This window comes from Conger conger, chromosome 9 (assembly GCF_963514075.1).
Source record: "Conger conger chromosome 9, fConCon1.1, whole genome shotgun sequence".
NCBI lineage: Eukaryota > Metazoa > Chordata > Actinopteri > Anguilliformes > Congridae > Conger > Conger conger.
In genome coordinates, this window is record NC_083768.1 from 45,060,883 (window position 1) to 45,077,936 (window position 17,054).

At 43.6% G+C, this 17,054-nt stretch overlaps 1 protein-coding gene across 2 annotated transcripts in view; it reads left to right on the forward strand.

Annotated features, from left to right (window-relative positions):
* The window catches only part of LOC133136561 (fibrocystin-L-like), a 51,519-nt gene extending 34,578 nt beyond the window's left edge, over positions 1 to 16,941 (forward strand). For both annotated transcript variants that reach the window (XM_061254175.1, XM_061254176.1), the window contains exons 54-78: positions 63 to 234; positions 489 to 577; positions 673 to 845; positions 1,127 to 1,256; positions 1,363 to 1,481; positions 1,782 to 1,911; positions 2,033 to 2,203; positions 2,660 to 2,763; positions 2,937 to 3,063; positions 3,406 to 3,527; positions 3,752 to 3,842; positions 4,107 to 4,255; positions 4,703 to 4,825; positions 4,916 to 5,027; positions 5,153 to 5,269; positions 5,464 to 5,629; positions 5,794 to 6,026; positions 7,002 to 7,169; positions 7,693 to 7,850; positions 8,875 to 9,010; positions 10,046 to 10,393; positions 12,200 to 12,348; positions 13,812 to 13,958; positions 14,558 to 14,711; positions 15,511 to 16,941. In XM_061254175.1, the coding sequence (XP_061110159.1) occupies positions 63 to 234; positions 489 to 577; positions 673 to 845; positions 1,127 to 1,256; positions 1,363 to 1,481; positions 1,782 to 1,911; positions 2,033 to 2,203; positions 2,660 to 2,763; positions 2,937 to 3,063; positions 3,406 to 3,527; positions 3,752 to 3,842; positions 4,107 to 4,255; positions 4,703 to 4,825; positions 4,916 to 5,027; positions 5,153 to 5,269; positions 5,464 to 5,629; positions 5,794 to 6,026; positions 7,002 to 7,169; positions 7,693 to 7,850; positions 8,875 to 9,010; positions 10,046 to 10,393; positions 12,200 to 12,348; positions 13,812 to 13,958; positions 14,558 to 14,711; positions 15,511 to 15,758 (3,836 nt within the window). In that variant the 3' untranslated portion in view covers positions 15,759 to 16,941. The remainder of the gene's footprint in view (positions 1 to 62; positions 235 to 488; positions 578 to 672; positions 846 to 1,126; positions 1,257 to 1,362; positions 1,482 to 1,781; positions 1,912 to 2,032; positions 2,204 to 2,659; positions 2,764 to 2,936; positions 3,064 to 3,405; positions 3,528 to 3,751; positions 3,843 to 4,106; positions 4,256 to 4,702; positions 4,826 to 4,915; positions 5,028 to 5,152; positions 5,270 to 5,463; positions 5,630 to 5,793; positions 6,027 to 7,001; positions 7,170 to 7,692; positions 7,851 to 8,874; positions 9,011 to 10,045; positions 10,394 to 12,199; positions 12,349 to 13,811; positions 13,959 to 14,557; positions 14,712 to 15,510) is intronic.
* Positions 16,942 to 17,054: the final 113 nt, after the last annotated feature.

Here is a 17,054-nt window from a genome sequence, read left to right on the forward strand (position 1 = left end):
GTGATGTTACTGTCCCCCTGATGCTGCTGTCTTCTTGGTTGTGGACTCTCTCCATCCTTCAGTGTCCGGGAAGAGAAGCCAGAGGAGGAGGCGTTCCAGTGTGGACCGCGGCGTGGTCGATGTGAATGTGGTCTTCCGGGCATACCGCTGCTTCTTCCCGGGATGCGTCCGGCCTACGCCGCCTCCCCCAGCCACCATACCACCCGTCCCGTCCCGAAGACCAGCAGACTTTGCGTGGGTCACCTTTTCTTATTGGAGTCAACTTTTCTTACTGTCTCCATTACTGCAGGTCGGCTCAGATTATTACGGGGCCTGCTGAAGTCATAAATGATGGAAAAAGGAGGAAGAATTTATGATGACAAACTGGGTTCCTCTTTTCATTCACATGTGAACTAAATTAGATGTTGCATTTGAACACCTCTGCATCCAATGTTTCAGCAAATGTTTGTCGAAAGAACTGAATATAGATTTTTCTTTCACGTTTCTAGTTCTTGGTCCAATGAGTCTTTCTGGAGGTCATCCCCTGAAAATAACTTTAAAGTACCAGTAGAAGGATCTGATGTGGTGGTTCCTATTGGTAAGATAGAGTGTTCTGTTCTGTCCCCGGTTTAAATATTTCATGTCTACATAGGTGCTATTGGCCGTTGTGACTGACTTTGTTGGTTTCGATAGGGGTTTGGCTTGTTATGGATAGCAGTGTTCCCTCGCTGGAAAAACTCACTGTCCTCGGGGTCCTGGAAATCCCAGACACCATGAATCCGACATCCGCACCAGGAGCACGGAATGCCAGAAGCACTCACCAGTACAGCAGAGCCATTCTGAACGCGACTTACATCTCCATTCAGGTCTACTTTTGATTTTCCTCTAGATAAACAGGGCATTAATTTGCGGAAGAAACAATTTTGCGCTGTTACCCCAGTATGCTTGCTGTAGATCTCTTTACTTGGAATGCCCATTTTATGGTGGTTTATTCTCACCACTGTTTAAGTGTGCTTTCCACTTTTCTATGGCGTTCAGTCCCTTTTGTATTTCAACTGTTAAGCCTCTTTCTGACTGTGTCTCTGTAATGAGAAAAATGAAAAAGAAATACAATTGAATTGAATGTGAACTGAATATGTCCTAATAGGGAGGAAGGCTTATCGCAGGATGGCCGGACGATCCCTTTAAAGGCGAACTGCACATCATTCTCAGAGGAAACCACCGCACCCCAGACTGGCCACTGCTATCAGGGCCTAACCAGGGGTCGAAGGTGCTCGGTACGGCATCGCCCCGCTTACCCAATTCAGCGTCTGCTCCAGTCATGGACGTTTCTGCCTAAATTGTTCTGTGTCTCTGAGCATGTCGCTGGCCACTGTATTGCAGGTGTCTTCGGATCTCTGGATCTGTACGGGATGCCTCACAACATCTACCACACTAAACTGAACAGCACCGCTTCGGTTGGGTCCACCACACTCTCCCTGCGTGAGGCTGTGGACTGGCAGGTCAGCAGCAGGATATTAACTCTAAAGTACTGGTTCACATTACTGTAGGATCTCGCTCACAGTATTACTCTCTGTTAATCACAGCTGTGCTATCAAATAAATGTAATGAGGATGTAACTTTGCGGTGTTTCAAAAATCCGAATTTTTAGGTATTGTTGGTAATGGTGTGTTGTTGGTACTATAGTGTGTGCACACTGCACACACAAACTGATTTGATGTAACACATTGATGTTAAAGCATGAGTGTTCTCGAAACTGTGAACGCTAATACTGGATTTCTCTCACACGCGCTCCGTTCCAGGCGGGGGATGACATTGTGATATCCACCACGAGCTATGACCCCTGGGAGACGGAGACTCGGAGAATCACGGCCGTGTCAGCAGACGGGCTGACCCTGACCATTAACCAGTCTCTGTCCCACACCCATATCGGTCAGTCCATCTGAACGTCACCACACACTACCAAGCACTAGCTCTGGGCTAGTGGCACTGGAGACAGATAAAGCCCTGTGCATGTGAAGGTGAAGGAGTGCTCTCTCTGTCCTGCTTGCAGGTGAGCTCCACAGCATCCAAGGCTCAGCCAGGAGCTACAGACTGGCAGCGGATGTTGGGCTACTGAGCAGGAACATCAAGATCATTGGGGAGGACTACCCTGGTTTGTACAGGGAGTCGTTCGGAGCCAGAGTGCTGGTTGGCGCCTTCACATTTGGAGCCTCGTACAGAGGTACAGCTGAGCTATAATGAGTTATAATCATTATTATTCAGCTATTGTTGTTTTTACTTCTTTAATATATGGATTATATATACTTATGGTGGAAAGGTGAATTTCCCCAGTGGGGATCAAGTAGGGGATAGAGGATTTTATATAGCATTCTTCTGTTATGCTCTGTTTTTTCATAAATTAAAAAAAAAACATTATCTCATTCTGCAAGCAGACATCAGTACCAGTAATAAAGCAGTAGAGTTATAGTATGTATGTAAAACTTCATTGTCAGAGTTAACTGCACTCCAGAACTCTGCTACTACCAACAAGCCAATTAAATTCTTTCTACTTTTGGTTCATATACTCTTATACTTTTTTTTCCTGTAAAACTAGAATTCTCTTCTCCCAGGGATGTCCCACAGTGTGACAATTAGATTAAAGATTAGATTAGATTAGATTTTTTTGTGTTCCCCTCAGGAAGTGCCCAGATCAGGAATGTTGAGTTCTATCACACGGGTCAGGAAGGGTACCGGGACTTCTATGACCCACGCTACTCCGTGGCCTTCCTCAATCTGGGTGACGTGAGTACTACTTACCCTGCCATGTCCATGTCAGGAAGTGCACGTGTCCATGCATATGCATATGTGATATAAAAATAACACTGTTGGGAAAACAACACTGCGGGCATCAATATCTCAAACTGTGCATTTTGAAATATCAAATGGTTTACTTCTTTCTTTTCTTTCTTTCTAAGATCTCCAACGATGATTCCTACATCCAAGGCTGTGCATTCCATCATGGCTTCTCTCCTGCTATTGGTGTTTTTGGAACAAACGGCCTGAGTGTGGACGACAACGTCATCTACTTCACTGTCGGAGAAGGTAGCTTAGTACTCCATTCATGGGTTAGAGGAGAAATTCTTAATTAACCTTGGCAAAAAAATTAAAACATAGGTATGAGTGTGGGTATGAGTGTGTGAGTGAATGGTGTGTGTGCCCTGCGATGGACTGGCGACCTGTCCAGGGTGTATTCCAGCCTTTCGCCCAATGTATGCTGGGATAGGCTCCAGCCCCCCTGCGACCCTGTTCAGGATTAGCGGGTTCAGATAATGGATAGATGGATAATAAAGGAACATTTTGTGAATGTCAAACTATTTAAGAGAAGCCAGCAGCCATTATGCACCCTGCGATTTGACCATCTTGGTATTTTGCCTTCGTTCGTAGGAATCAGAGTTTGGGGAAAGAACAACAAAGTCCGAAGAAACCTAGTGACCATGTCTCTGTGGCCCGGGTCCTACCAAGGCAGAGTGGAGACTTTCAACTTTGAGTGGAACGCTGCCATCGAAGTCAGTGCCTTTTCCAGCATTCTGAAGCAGAAATTAACCTGTTTTCTCTTGCACCATGTTGCTTGACCATGTATCAATGGAACATTACAAGTTGCTAACAGTATGACACTGTCATATGTCCTATTGCTAGTTGAGAGCAGAGGAGTTTGAGACAACTGGCAAACCTTCTCAGCCTTCTCTGCAGTTAAAGCTCTAAAAAGCGTTTTTCACTGATGTCTCGACAGGTGAACGAGGGAAGTAACGCAGTGCTGCAGGGCAACATCGTGGCTGGTTTCGAGAGAGCGGGGTTCCGCATCGATGGGGAACCTTGTTCAGGTAAAAGTCTCCCAAGATGCGCTGTTCTGCTGCTTTATATCAAGAATGCACCATAACTTCTACCCCTGAAGCAGCCTTGAAGGTTTCTTCTATAATGTGTAAACGCCGGGAACAAGAAAGCGGCTGTGCTTGGTTTGCTGTAATAGAAAACAAGGTGCACAGATATTAGGTAAAGGCTGACCTTTTTTGACCTTGATCATAGGGTTTTTTCATCTATTGTTTATTTTTCAAGATGTCTGTTATTCACAAGACTGGTGATTGCAGGGATGGGGAGCCCGGTAGAGATGTGGCATCAGAATGAGGCCCACGGAGGACTGTACGGGGTGTACCTGAACAGAGATGGCCTGCCCAACTGCACCCTAATCCAGGGCTTCACCATCTGGAGGAGCTTCGATTTCGGAATCTACTTTCAGGTAACAGCATTCAGTCATGCCACAGTGTTCAGAAAGGCCTCATTTCCCAGCGACTGAGTGCAACACTTAAAATCCAGATTAGGTCTGCCTTCCTATATTAGAAGTATTGGGAAAAATCCATTAAAAACATCTTTCCTTGTGCTAGATTACAGCATTTCAAGTGTGCTGGTATGTTGTAGGAAACTATTCTGTGGTACTATAGGCTTGTATTTTATGATAAAGGTGAACGGTGTTGGTAAGTATGCAATGGGATAATAGGACAAACATAGTATGATATAGGTAAATGACACCACTGAGGGATGTTACCATGGGCACAATATTGTAAGAGATGATAGATTAGGCAGGGTGTGGCAATAGGAGTGAGCCAGGTAAACGCCATCACTGGAGAACGTCAGGGCAGAGTTGTTTTTCCAAATCCACAGCTCCTGAAGTTTAACGTTGTTTCAGGTGACCATGAGTGTCCAGGTCCACAACGTCACCTTGGTCGATAACGGAATGGGAATCCTGCCCATGATTTACACACCTCCCTCCCTGTCGCACCAGTACTCCAACAAAACGGTCCAGGTTAAGGTGAGTGAGCAGGGCAAGGCGCTATTTCTCCATCGCTGAACTCTCTTTCCGGTACATTCCAGATAATCACTTTGGCTTTCCTTCTCTTAGGATGCTCTGATTGTGGGCAGCAGCCCTCAATTCGACTGCTCTCAGACCCTCTCTTCCAGCGTCACCTACATGCGCCTCAGCAACCAACACAGATCTCCCAGGCCTCCTAATGGTACTGAGCTCTGCAATGTTCATAATGCTGACTGCGTGACTGAGTCTGAGGATATGTTATCTGAGACATTGCATTATATCGCTTTCAGATTCTGTGACTAGAGTATTTTTCTTTGTGTGATACAGGGTCAAGGAGTGGAATTTGCTGGCCAACTTTTTTATCAAACCACAATAAAGGGCCAACGAAACCTAATGCTGGAGTGATGAGTTACAATGCCATCAGTGGGCTCATGACTGTGATTGGTGAGGACCGCGTTATTTTGACCAGTTTCTGTGGAGGACTCAGACATTGTGCAATCAGAAAATTAGTTCACCGAGCACCACCTAAAGGTCCCAAAAGTTCAATTCATTTAATTCATTTTGACTTGATGCGAAAGAAGACATCTACAAATCTGTGGAAGTGAAGAGGGTTCTGTGTGTGTTCACGTCTTTCTTAGATACCACGTTTGTGGGATTCAAGCGCTTCTGCTCAGGACAGATGGATGTGATGTTCATGACCAATCCTCTGAATGAGGACCTGCAGCACCCCATTCACGTGGAGAGGTTGACCCAGGAGGACAGCATACCGGAGGCCAAGGTGCTCATCCATAGACCGGATGTGAGGTGAGGACTTTTTTTCTTGTTTTAATTGCCTTTGTATTACTTTTATATTCATTCAGAGCCACACCAGATAATGGTGTGTCCCCAAATAGGTTGCATTTGTAGATTCAGTTGTCTGAGTGAGGTAGGTGAATGAAAAGTGTACTGCTGGTGTGTCCCTCTTACAGCAAGGCCAATCCCTCTGACTGTGTGGACATGGACTGTGACGCCAAGAAGAAGTCCGTGCTGAAGGACCTGGATGGGTCCCTCCTGGGCTCCGTGGGCACGGTGGTGCCCCAGTCAGAGTTTGAGTGGGACGGGGACAGCAGGAGGGGCTTGGGAGACTACAGGATCCCCAAAGTCATGCTTTCCTACTCCAACGGCAGCAAGATCCCGGCAAACAAAATCGCCCCCAATAAAGGTGCGTGTCATTTTAACAATTTCTACACTTATTCATTCAATAGCTGCATTTTTACACAAACAACATGTTCCGCATCACAGTGTTATCAAAAACATATTATAGTACTATTATAGTAATATTAACAGGTCCTAATTTTATCCATAGTTCTCAACATACTTTCACCTTGGAATAATAAGGTTCTGGGTAGTGTTGAGAGATTGAGCTTCAAAATGATCCGTTCATATTTCTATAACCAGACTGATTTTTCGACTGAAATTCACAGTACGGCTGAACTAAAGCTTATTAGGTTCTCTTTTACTGGCCAATAAGGTTGTTAAAAGTGAGAAGAATATGATAAAAATTAAAGGGTAGTGAGCGATGAGTAAGTAGTTGATAAGTAGTTCTAATCTAATGTCGGCAGAACACCTACATATGGTAGCTATGATGGGTGTATGTATTTGTATGTATGTTCAGGAAGCCTTGAATTTTAGTTGTAAAAATGGATCCAGGGCTGCAACAGGCTAAGATGCAGCGGACTTTTTGCGGAGTTCACTGCAGTTGCACACCGGGGACCGGGGTTCGATTTCCCCGTCCTGCCAAAAAGCCAAGTTTGGCCAGCTCACGTGGAGCAGCATAATTGGCTGCTCCAGAGGGAGGGACTTGGCAGGGTTAGTAGATCGCCGCACAACAAAAGCACCTTGGGTGCCTCACAGAAGACGAGCATGAGACGAGACGGCTTGTAGAAGGCGTGCCGCTCTCCTTCGGGCCGCTGAGGGATGGGGTGAGGGTGGTGTATCTAATACTAGCAAACTGAATCAGATGGGGTACAGTTGGCTACCAAATTTGGAGAAAAAAGGAAAAATTTTAAAATAAAACTTACAATTTTTTATTATTTTTTACGGGTCCAATCAAAATATGGAATTGTTTTTCAATCATATTTTTCTGTCACATTTGCCACACAGGTTTAATCACGTTTTTGATGTTTTTTTTCTCCAGGAATAATCCGGGATTCCAGCTGCACTTACATGACCTCGTGGCAGAGCTACAATTGCTTTGGCCTGAACTATGAGATGCTGGTTATTGAGAGCATGGATGCAGACACAGAGACCAGACGGCTGTCTCCTGTGGCTGTGCTGGGCGATGGCTATGTTGACCTGCTGAACGGTATGGCTTGCACACTTCTTTGTTTTAAATTGAATATCGAAGCAGCATTTTATTGGGAATGCAGTTTTTTGTCTTGTCTGTTTTTTAATCCCCTATGTTTAAACATTTTGAGCTGGTTCCTTTGGTAAATAGAATTGCATGGTCACTATGCAGGCAGATATTTCACTAGGGTCATGTTCTTGCATTTGCACAATAGCAGCTGCATGCATTTGTTTGATGTAAAAGCCCAGTTCATAACACCTAATGGGCTTGTCTCACTCACTCACTCACTCACTCACGTTTAATAGGATGAAGATTGTCCGCAAGGGGGAGCTATTATCACTCATTTTGTCAATGACATGACACGTCTTTGAATAAGAACCTTATATCTTCATTTACCAAAATAATGAGTAACATGTACTATTAGATGATTGTGCATGTGTTGTGTTAAGGAGTAGCAGTACTGAATAGAGGATAAAGCTTTTATTTTTCCAGCTTGTTGGATTAAAGCAGACACACATTTCCTTGTGTTCATTTGGCGCAGGTCCCCAAGACCACGGCTGGTGTAACGGGTACACGTGTCAGGAGCGAGTGTCTCTCTTCCACAGCATCATCGCCACTAACAAGTCCTTTGACATCTACTTCAGTAGCACGAGCCCTCAGAAACTACGGTTAATGCTGCTCAATGCTGACACCTCAAAGGTCAGCCCTACGGAAGCATGTTAGCATGTTATCATGATGCCCTACGGAAGCACGTTAGCATGTTATGATGCCATACAGAAGCACGTTAGCATGTTATCATGATGCCATACAGCAGCACATTAGCATGTTATCATGATGCCCTACGGAAGCATGTTAGCATGTTATTATGATGCCCTACAGAAGCATGTTAGCATGTTATTATGATGCCCTACAGAAGCATGTTAGCATGTTATTATGATGCCCTACAGAAACACGTTAGCATGTTATCATGATGCCCTCCAGAAGCACGTTAGCATGCTATCATGATGCAATATGTTAGCATGCTAGCATGTTATCATTATGCCCTACGGATGCACATTAGCATGTTATGATGCCCTCCAGAAGCACGTTAGCATGTTATCATGATGCCATATGTTAGCACGTTAGCATGTTATCATGATGCCATACAGAAGCACATTAGCATGTTACCATGATGCCCTGCGGAAGCACGTTAACATGTTATCATGATGCCCTATGGAAGCACGTTAGCATGTTATCATGAGCCCTCCAGAAGCACGTTAGCATGTTATGATGCCATACAGAAGCACGTTAGCATGTTATTATGATGTCCTTCGGAAGCACGTTAGCATGTTATCATAATGCCATACAGAATCATGTTAGCATGTTATCACAATGCCCTATGGAAGCACATTAGCATGACGCTGTCATGTAATGGCAGGCTTTACTGGGGGCGTGTGCGACAAGTGTTCAAGCGAGTCACAATAGTGAGAAGATATACCACTTACAGTTTATATCAGGGAAAGCTAACTGAAGGTTTTTGAATGGGCTTCCACTGCAAAAAAATTTTATTTGGAGTTAATACTGAACCATTTGATATAGATTACAGCAGGATGCTAAATATAGGCAGCACTAATGCAGTAGGCTATAAAAGAGAGGTTCATGAACATGGGCAGTTGACAGTTCATGTCTAATGAAATAGAGAGCTGACGATGTTTAGGATTTAAGAGATTGTGTTTATTTGCAGGCCGTCAGAGTCGGTATATTTTACAACACAAATCAGCGTCTGGACATCTATGTTGAAGACACACTGGTGGCGCCGACAAACGCGCTCTGGAACAGTGACCACTCTGACTACACTCTCCAAGAGCCTTCTTATAACGGTGCCACATTTAAAACAATTTACAGAAACTTTTTGGCTGTTAGTTTGTATGGACATTTAAATGTTATTTGATTTGTTGCACATTTTGAAACAACAATTATATTGGTAAGTAAGGTGCAGGACTTCTCTTGGCTTTCCCAGTCTCGCAGCAGGGTTTTTTGATTGATTGACTGATTTATTGATTTATTGATGTGGGGGAAAAAAGCTGCATGTATGTGCACTTGATCCCACATGTTACTAGTGCACCTATTTCCAAAGTGGTCCATGATGGAACAAAACAAATAACATTCAGTAGACATATTCAAAATTACAGATTAAAAACTGTACTACAGCAATATAGCACATGTAAGCATTGAACCATAACAATATACAGCACACAATATTTGCAGGCATAACAAAGCATACAGACAGCCTAAGCAAAGGCAGGCTTTACATACAGTGAAGTCCTATGTATAAAAAGGGATGTAATTCTGATACAGATCACCTGAAATGGATGTAAATGCCCTCAAATTAAAGGTGACGGTTTGCATTTTATTGTTCATCTCAAATCCATTGTGCTGTACAGAGCCAAAACAACAAAAATTGTACCATCATCCAAATACTTAAAGAGACAGGACAACAAGCTGAAAATCAACATTTACAAACTCTTGGTATAGCTAGTAATTAAGTGCATACAAAGCAAAATCCAATATGTGAACATGGCACCAAATATGTGATGGGGGCAGCCTATAGCCTTGGAGCTAATGGCTAAGGTGCTTCACTGGGACCTGGAAGGTTAGTGGTTCACGCCCGCCCCAGTGTATCCACAATAAGATCAATGCAGCTGTTGGGCACCTGAGCAAGGCCCTTAACCCTACATTGCTTGAGGTGGAATTGGCCCCTGCTTAGTTTAATCAACTGCGAGTTGCTTTGGATAAAATGGATGTAACTTGCCATCAGCACAGAGTTAATTAACTGTACTGCAATGCACTGTAATGCAATGTAATGAGATGTACGCATCACCAAACAACCTGTCATCTTTGCGTTTTCTATGCAGGCGAATATCTTCCACAGATGAACTCCGGAGCCCACGGATCCAACTTTTTCGACGACACCAACAAAATGCTGAGAGTCCTTCTGCGTGGCTCCACCCCCGTGGAGATACGCACCTCGCCCCTCCTTGTAATCGCCTTCCAGCTGCCCGCCATGACCGTCGATGAGTTCTACGGCGAAAACCTGGTGAGGAACCTGGCCCTCTTCCTGAAAATCCCATCGAATATGATTCGGATCACCAAGGTGATCAGTGAGGGTGAAGCCCGACGGCGCAGGCGGTCCACAGGCCTGACGGTGGAGGTGGAGATCAGCCAGCCTCCTCAGCAGAACACCACTGCCAACAGCACCAACGGTAAGAGGAACCACCACTCATACACACCCCTATATGCTCACTCATACAAGCACTGTAGTGTCTGTAGTTATTGTGACTCTGGAACACACTGGACCTGTGGGAATATCCCTTTGAAGGCCCGGGGTCCTAAGCCACCATTCCATGGCTGGCCGGCAATCTGGGCCCAAGGAGAGAAGCCCCTGGCCATTCTCTAAGGGGCTTAACCCGTACTGCGCGAACCAGTGCTGCAGTGGGCACATGAGGAGCAGCCCCATTGGCACAACCCAAGCAGCCTCCTGCCAAACTCCACTGTCACCCACTTCCTCAGAACAAAATGGGACAAATGTTCCCTCAACACTGATAGCCTCTCAGCAGTCAGCGAGGTCCTCATCACGGTCAAATCCAAAACAAAGCCAAGATAAGTCACTGTTCTCAAAGGAGTAAGGGAAATTTTCTACTTGTTCAAGGTCAAGCCCAGCTTGCGGAGTAGGGCAAGCACAGTCTCTGTATTGCTGGCCTGCTGTAGGGACAAATATCAACCAATCGTCCAGGATAGTTCACCATGCGAATACCCTGGCGCCAGAGTACGGCAAGTGCCACGTCCATACATTTTGCAAAAGTACGGGGAATCAGGAACAGGCCAAAGGGGAGAACCTTGTGCTCATATGCATTGCCTTGAAAATAAAAATACTTCCTGTGGTCTATGTGAACACGGATGTGGAAATAAACATCGCAGAGGTCACTGTGGTGAACCAGTCCCCGCTTGTTAGAGACAAAAAGAGGTGTGACAAGGAAAGAATCCGAAAAGGCAGACGTTTCAGACATATATTGAACCTTTCTGGGGCAGGCCGGAAACCCCCATCCTTCTTTGCTATCAGGTTGAATAAAACCCCTGTCCTAGGGCAGGAGTGTTATTGCTTCTTCTCCCAACAATACGAGATCTCTGCTGAAAGACACTTGCGCTCTGCCCCATCCAAGGACTGGCTGTGCAGGACATGATTACCTGGCACTGTGCCTGGACCAAGGAGGCCAAAACCCAGAGCCTGGGCATTCGTACTAGCCCCACAGAGCATCATATCCATCATCTGAAGCATCTCCACCCTGCCTGAGTCCCTGCAAATACTCCAGTAGGAGGGAGTTTGGTGCAGGCGAGCCTCACTACCATAGCAGAGACAGCATACACAGGCGATTATTAGTTGCCCGAATAGCGAAAGTGGGCCTGTCCTGAGGAGCTGTGGTGACCCTGTGGGCCGCAGCTCCATCCAGGGTGGCCAGCCGAAAGCTTGGAAGTCTAGCAGGGCTCATGCCCATTTCCCGAGTCACCATCAGGCCGCCACATTACTCGCCCCGATGTGATCTCCTCAGAAGGAGCGCCACTGCCATCCTCCTCCTGAGCACTTTGTTAGGTAGACTTGAACACAAGCTTTTCTTTTCTTCACAAACAGTCAAAAGTTCTCTCGAAGAGCTTACATTGTCTCACAAGCCACACCAGGAGGCAAAAAGAGAATGGGCCGGTGGACTCATACCTGTATTTGTAAGGTATAATTCCACGCAGGTGGGGGCGGGGGTCATTATTTTGTTATTCGATCTCCTAACAGGTCAACCTCGTTGAGTCTTTTTACCCATATGGTGGCGTGTTTTTCCGATATGAAATGAACATATGGATAATGAACAGTAATCCTACCCTCCGGTGCTCACTTTATTCATAGCAGGGCATATTTTACCACATATTTTTACATAATCTTTTTAATTTGGCATTAGCTAATGTACCGTTCTGTATCGTTCCTATTATAAGATGTTCTAACAAAAATAATTCCTATTTCTCAGATGCGGCGATCAACGACTTGCGTAACATTGCCGATAGTGTGGGCCAGGCAGCCGTGTCTGGAAATCTGAGCCAGTCCATCGGGTTCAATGTGTCCTCCGTGGGAGTGCAGCCCCCACCACCCCCACCCAGCGATCCTACATGGAAAGAGGTGAGAAACACGTGAAGATCATGTCCGAGATTTTCTTTCAAGTCTATAATCTCTACAGAAGAAGGCGACCAGTATTAGTATGGTACTCGTGCCGGCTAAGGTATTTCACTTTCAACATTGGCCTGACTAAAATGATTATTCTAACCTTGAGGTAATACTAATCAAAAACATCAGGATGAGAGAGCAGATGATGAATTCAGGCTACTCCTACCCATGTGCAAAAGGTTTGAAAAAAAAACAAAAACTCAAGTATAAGTAGAGTATACAGAATATAGTGATATGTGATATAGAACTTCTGTAGAAGAATTCTTACATTAATTCACTTGTGAAGACAAGGCTGATATGTCATTATATATAAATGGGGCCATAATCTGTCTAGATAAATGTTTTGCATACACTCAGTCAGCACTTTATTAGGTATTTATTATTTCTATTATTTCTTTAAGACGTATTAAGTCTTCTGCTGCGGAAGCTTATCCATTTAGAGGTTTGACACATTGTGTGTTCAGAGATGCTCTTCTGCATACCACTGTTGTAATGTGTGGTTATTTGCGTTACTGTCACCTTCCTGTCAGCTTCAACCAGTCTGGCCCTTGTCCTCTGACCTCTCTCATTAACAACGTGTTTCTGCCTGCTGCTCACTGGATGTTTTTAGTTTTTTTTCACCATTCTCTGCAAACTCTAGAGACTTTTCTGTGTGAAAATCCCAGGAGATCAGCAGTTTCTGAGATACTCAAACCGTCCTGTCTGGCAACAACAATCATTCTACAGTCAAAGTCACTTAGATCATATTTCCTCCCCATTCTAACATCTGGTCTGAACAACAGCTGAACATTTTGGCCACGTCTGCATGCTTTTATTGGCTGATTCAATATTTGCATTAATAAGCTGGTGTACAGGTCTACCTAATAAAGTGATCACTTCAGTTTATGTATCATTTAGTAAAACATACTAATCAACATATAACCTTTTGTATATAGGTAGGTTTGTAATTTTGCTAACTTTGAAGAGAGGATCTATTACTGGTGCCTGCTAAGCATGGCCTCACACACCCCAAAGATCTCCTCTTTTCCTCTATAGCACCCTGATATCACTGCAAACTCATTTCCACGTTTGCCCCTTTGGTCTGCAGACAGAACTGAACCTGAACTCCACATTACAGGGAGGATAAGTCAGCAGGCAGGGTTAGGTACTGACACAGTGTTTGGGTTAAGATTACGGGGGGGATAAGTCAGCAGGCAGGGTTAGGTACTGACTCAGTGTTTGGGTTAAGATTACGGGGGGGATAAGTCAGCAGGCATGGTTAGGTACTGACACAGTGTTTGGGTTAAGATTACAGGGGGGATAGGTCAGCAGGCAGGGTTAGGTACTGACACAGTGTTTGGGTTTTGATTACAGGGGGGATAGGTCAGCAGGCAGGGTTAGGTACTGACACAGTGTTTGGGTTTTGCTGTGGTTGCCAGGTTGCCAGTGAGGAGGTGAGCAGGGAGGAGCCGGCCCCCAGCTTTGTGTCCACCGTGGCCAGGCTGCAGGTGATGGTGCAGCCGGAGTCCAGCGGCCATCCAGGCCTGCTCATTCAGCAACCCAGCGTCGTAGCCCTGGATGAAGAGGTGAGGTTGAGGATGGATTGTGTCCCTGTGGGTGTGTAGACCGAATGTCTACATTACCAGATGCTACATGCAAAGAAATGAAGAAGGTTTACATTCTGTCACACATTCAAAATTTTGCATTGATAACCCTTTCGGTTCCATGCCCAATATGAAGTCGGTCTACCCAAGCCCCAACAGGTTTTGGCTTTGGTTGAGAAAATTGAGAAAATTGAGTAAGGTTTTTATAGGGGCTCAAAACAATACTAAAGCAGCCATTTTGATTTTAGTATTTAAGGTTGAAATCCATATGGCACTCTTGAGACTGAAAGTGTGAATGTAAATAACTGCAAACCGCAGATCCAGTGTGTTTAAGCCTTTAATCAACCACCACTTACAAATGTAGCATGCATAATTGTTGTCCTTCATGAAGCTTTGTGTTTCTCCATGTATGATGGCACCCCATGTAAAACATATGTCCACTATAAACCTATGTTAGTAAAATGCTATGTGCATAGACTGCATAGTCCATATTCATCTTTAGGATCACAACGTAAAGAAACAGAAAGTTACAATAATCCACAGAGTATTGTCCACGGTTAAGAGTGTGTGTGTGCCTGCAGGGTAACTGTGTGTCGGTCGGGGTCACTTCTCTCACACTCACGGTCAAGCTGAAAGGGTCTAACAGCAGCAGTGTGTGGGAACTGCAGGGGAATACCACGGTGGCCTTTAAGGGCTGCTGGGCCAATTTCACCGACCTGTCAATCAACACCGCCGGTAGGTGCCCTGCCACTAACACTGACCACCCGGCTTTCAGCACGCCATTGCTGCCATTTTAATTTATTTCATGTTTATTTAAAAGTTATTACCCCATGTAATGCATAACCATTATTAAATTATTTTTTCATGAAATGAAAAAAACCCCAACAGTTATAAAAAATAGGTTTGCAATCCGTAACCTCCCCCTGCTCCCAAAAACCATTTGACTTTCAAAAACATTTGTCTGACTGCTTTCTGGGGAAACACCATATGTTAATTCAAATTTTTAGTTTTTTAAAGTTAATTGTGAATGGTATTTCTTCATTAAATAAATGTGTGATCTCCCAACCCCTCAAGCTATGTTTCTATCGAAAAGGCTGCACTTGCAATGTAGTACTAGGTTTTTGTATTTATATTGTTGTAAACTCATTGTATGCAGAATGCTGAATTCATGTAAAATTTACTTAAATGCCAAGATATCTATCTAAGGACTTCCTACTTACTACTATTCTACTCAGTTTAAGCTTGAAAATAATTCAACTTTACTGGAAACAAGTGAATGGTTACCATGTAAATCTATACATTCAACGCCTTGCAAGCACCAAGTAACCCATAGAAAAACCTTGCTTTACAAGCTTTAGTTTTGAACTCTCCACAGATCTCCATTGAATTGCAACATTTCGCTCTGTAATTTGCTTTAATAATTAATTCCATAGCAGTAAAATTGTGTTATATTCACCTCTATATCTTTGGTGATTCAGCATTACTGTATATGTCATTAATCCAGTATGCTCTTGTATGTTTTTGTTGACTGTAGGTGAGAACATGGTAATGGTTTTCACTCTGAATTCAGTGGATGTTCAGTCCAGAGCCTTCACCATTAAGGCCAGTACTACTACTGCTGCTACTGCTGCTGCTACTACTACTTCCACTCCAGGTTGCAGTGAGGACAACTTCTGGGATTGTTTCCCCAGCATCTTTGACTCCGCGGCCCCGTTCAAGTCAAGCACTCTGTACATTTTTACACTCATTTTCTCTTTAAGCCTTGTGCTTTTAAGATTTTAGAGTATGCTCTGAATTAAAGGTGTGGGAGAGAAAGATTCCTGAAGACATAACCATATGAATTAGTCATACTATATTTTCATATTTACCTTTGCTGCTATGGAGAATGGTGAGTGTTTGGGGTCAAATAATGCATGTATTACTGTTATTTTTCAGCAGCCTGTGTAACGTAAGTATAACATAAGTCCAAACGTAGGCTAATTTGAACATAAATTCAGAGTTACACCATAGCTTAATGTACCAACTGATTTTTTTCCGACATAGACTTAAGATACAACTTAAAATATACACCTGCTCCCTACTAGGTGTAAAGTCTTTCCTAAAACAGCTGTTAAAATAGAGCATCAATGAGAAAGATTGGCAAACTTGTTGGTATAAACTAGCAGTGCATTCTCCCAGATAGATGACCGCTTTAATTTGTAAAATTAGATTAATGTACGCTTGCTTTCAGCAAGCAGAGATACAGAAAAAAACAAACCTTCACTCTGAGTAAAGGATTAAATTACTCCGTAAATTATTAGAGGTGATAATAAAGACTTTATTTCAATTGTTGGAGAACTGTACATATCAAAGAGAAAAAAACATTGCTAAGGCAGTCCAAATGCATCCATGAAAAGCCGATAAAGAGCCACCAGCTAGAATAGATGGTGGAAGCCTACAGGCTGTATGCAGCCGTTGAGATAACTTCATGATTGATGTTAGAAGGGCACAATGTTTTGGTTTACTGTCAATTTAGCTAAAATGTAGCATAAGGATAAATAATGCAACCGATCAAAGACACAACTTAAGTTTTAAACTAACTAGTTACAACGTAACCTTTAGTGTGGATTTTACACCCAAATTTACGTTATACTGGTGCAGCAGGCTGCAGTTCTCTACTGTTTTTTTAATGTAATCAGAGAAATTGGGATTTGATTTTGGGAATGAAAATGTTGCATCTGAATTACCTTAAAAATTCATTACAAATAATTGTCCTTCTGGACTACAAATACACAAATGTTAAATCACATCAAAATCTCAATCTGATATATAATCTGTATCTGAAAATCTGATTATAATCTGTATCTGAAAATGCATACTGGCACTACCTGTGATTTCAGGTGATGTCAGGTTTTGAACACTGGACTTTACTGTTGTGATGACTGTTGTATCCCGTTTTTAGCTGAATAAACGACCTATGAAAGTATGTTTTTCATCTGTTGTCTTTTTAAATGCCTGCCCAAAAACCATGCATATACACATAGGATTTGTTTATATAAATAGGCCCCTAGTATAATGCACTAAAATTACCCATTAAGG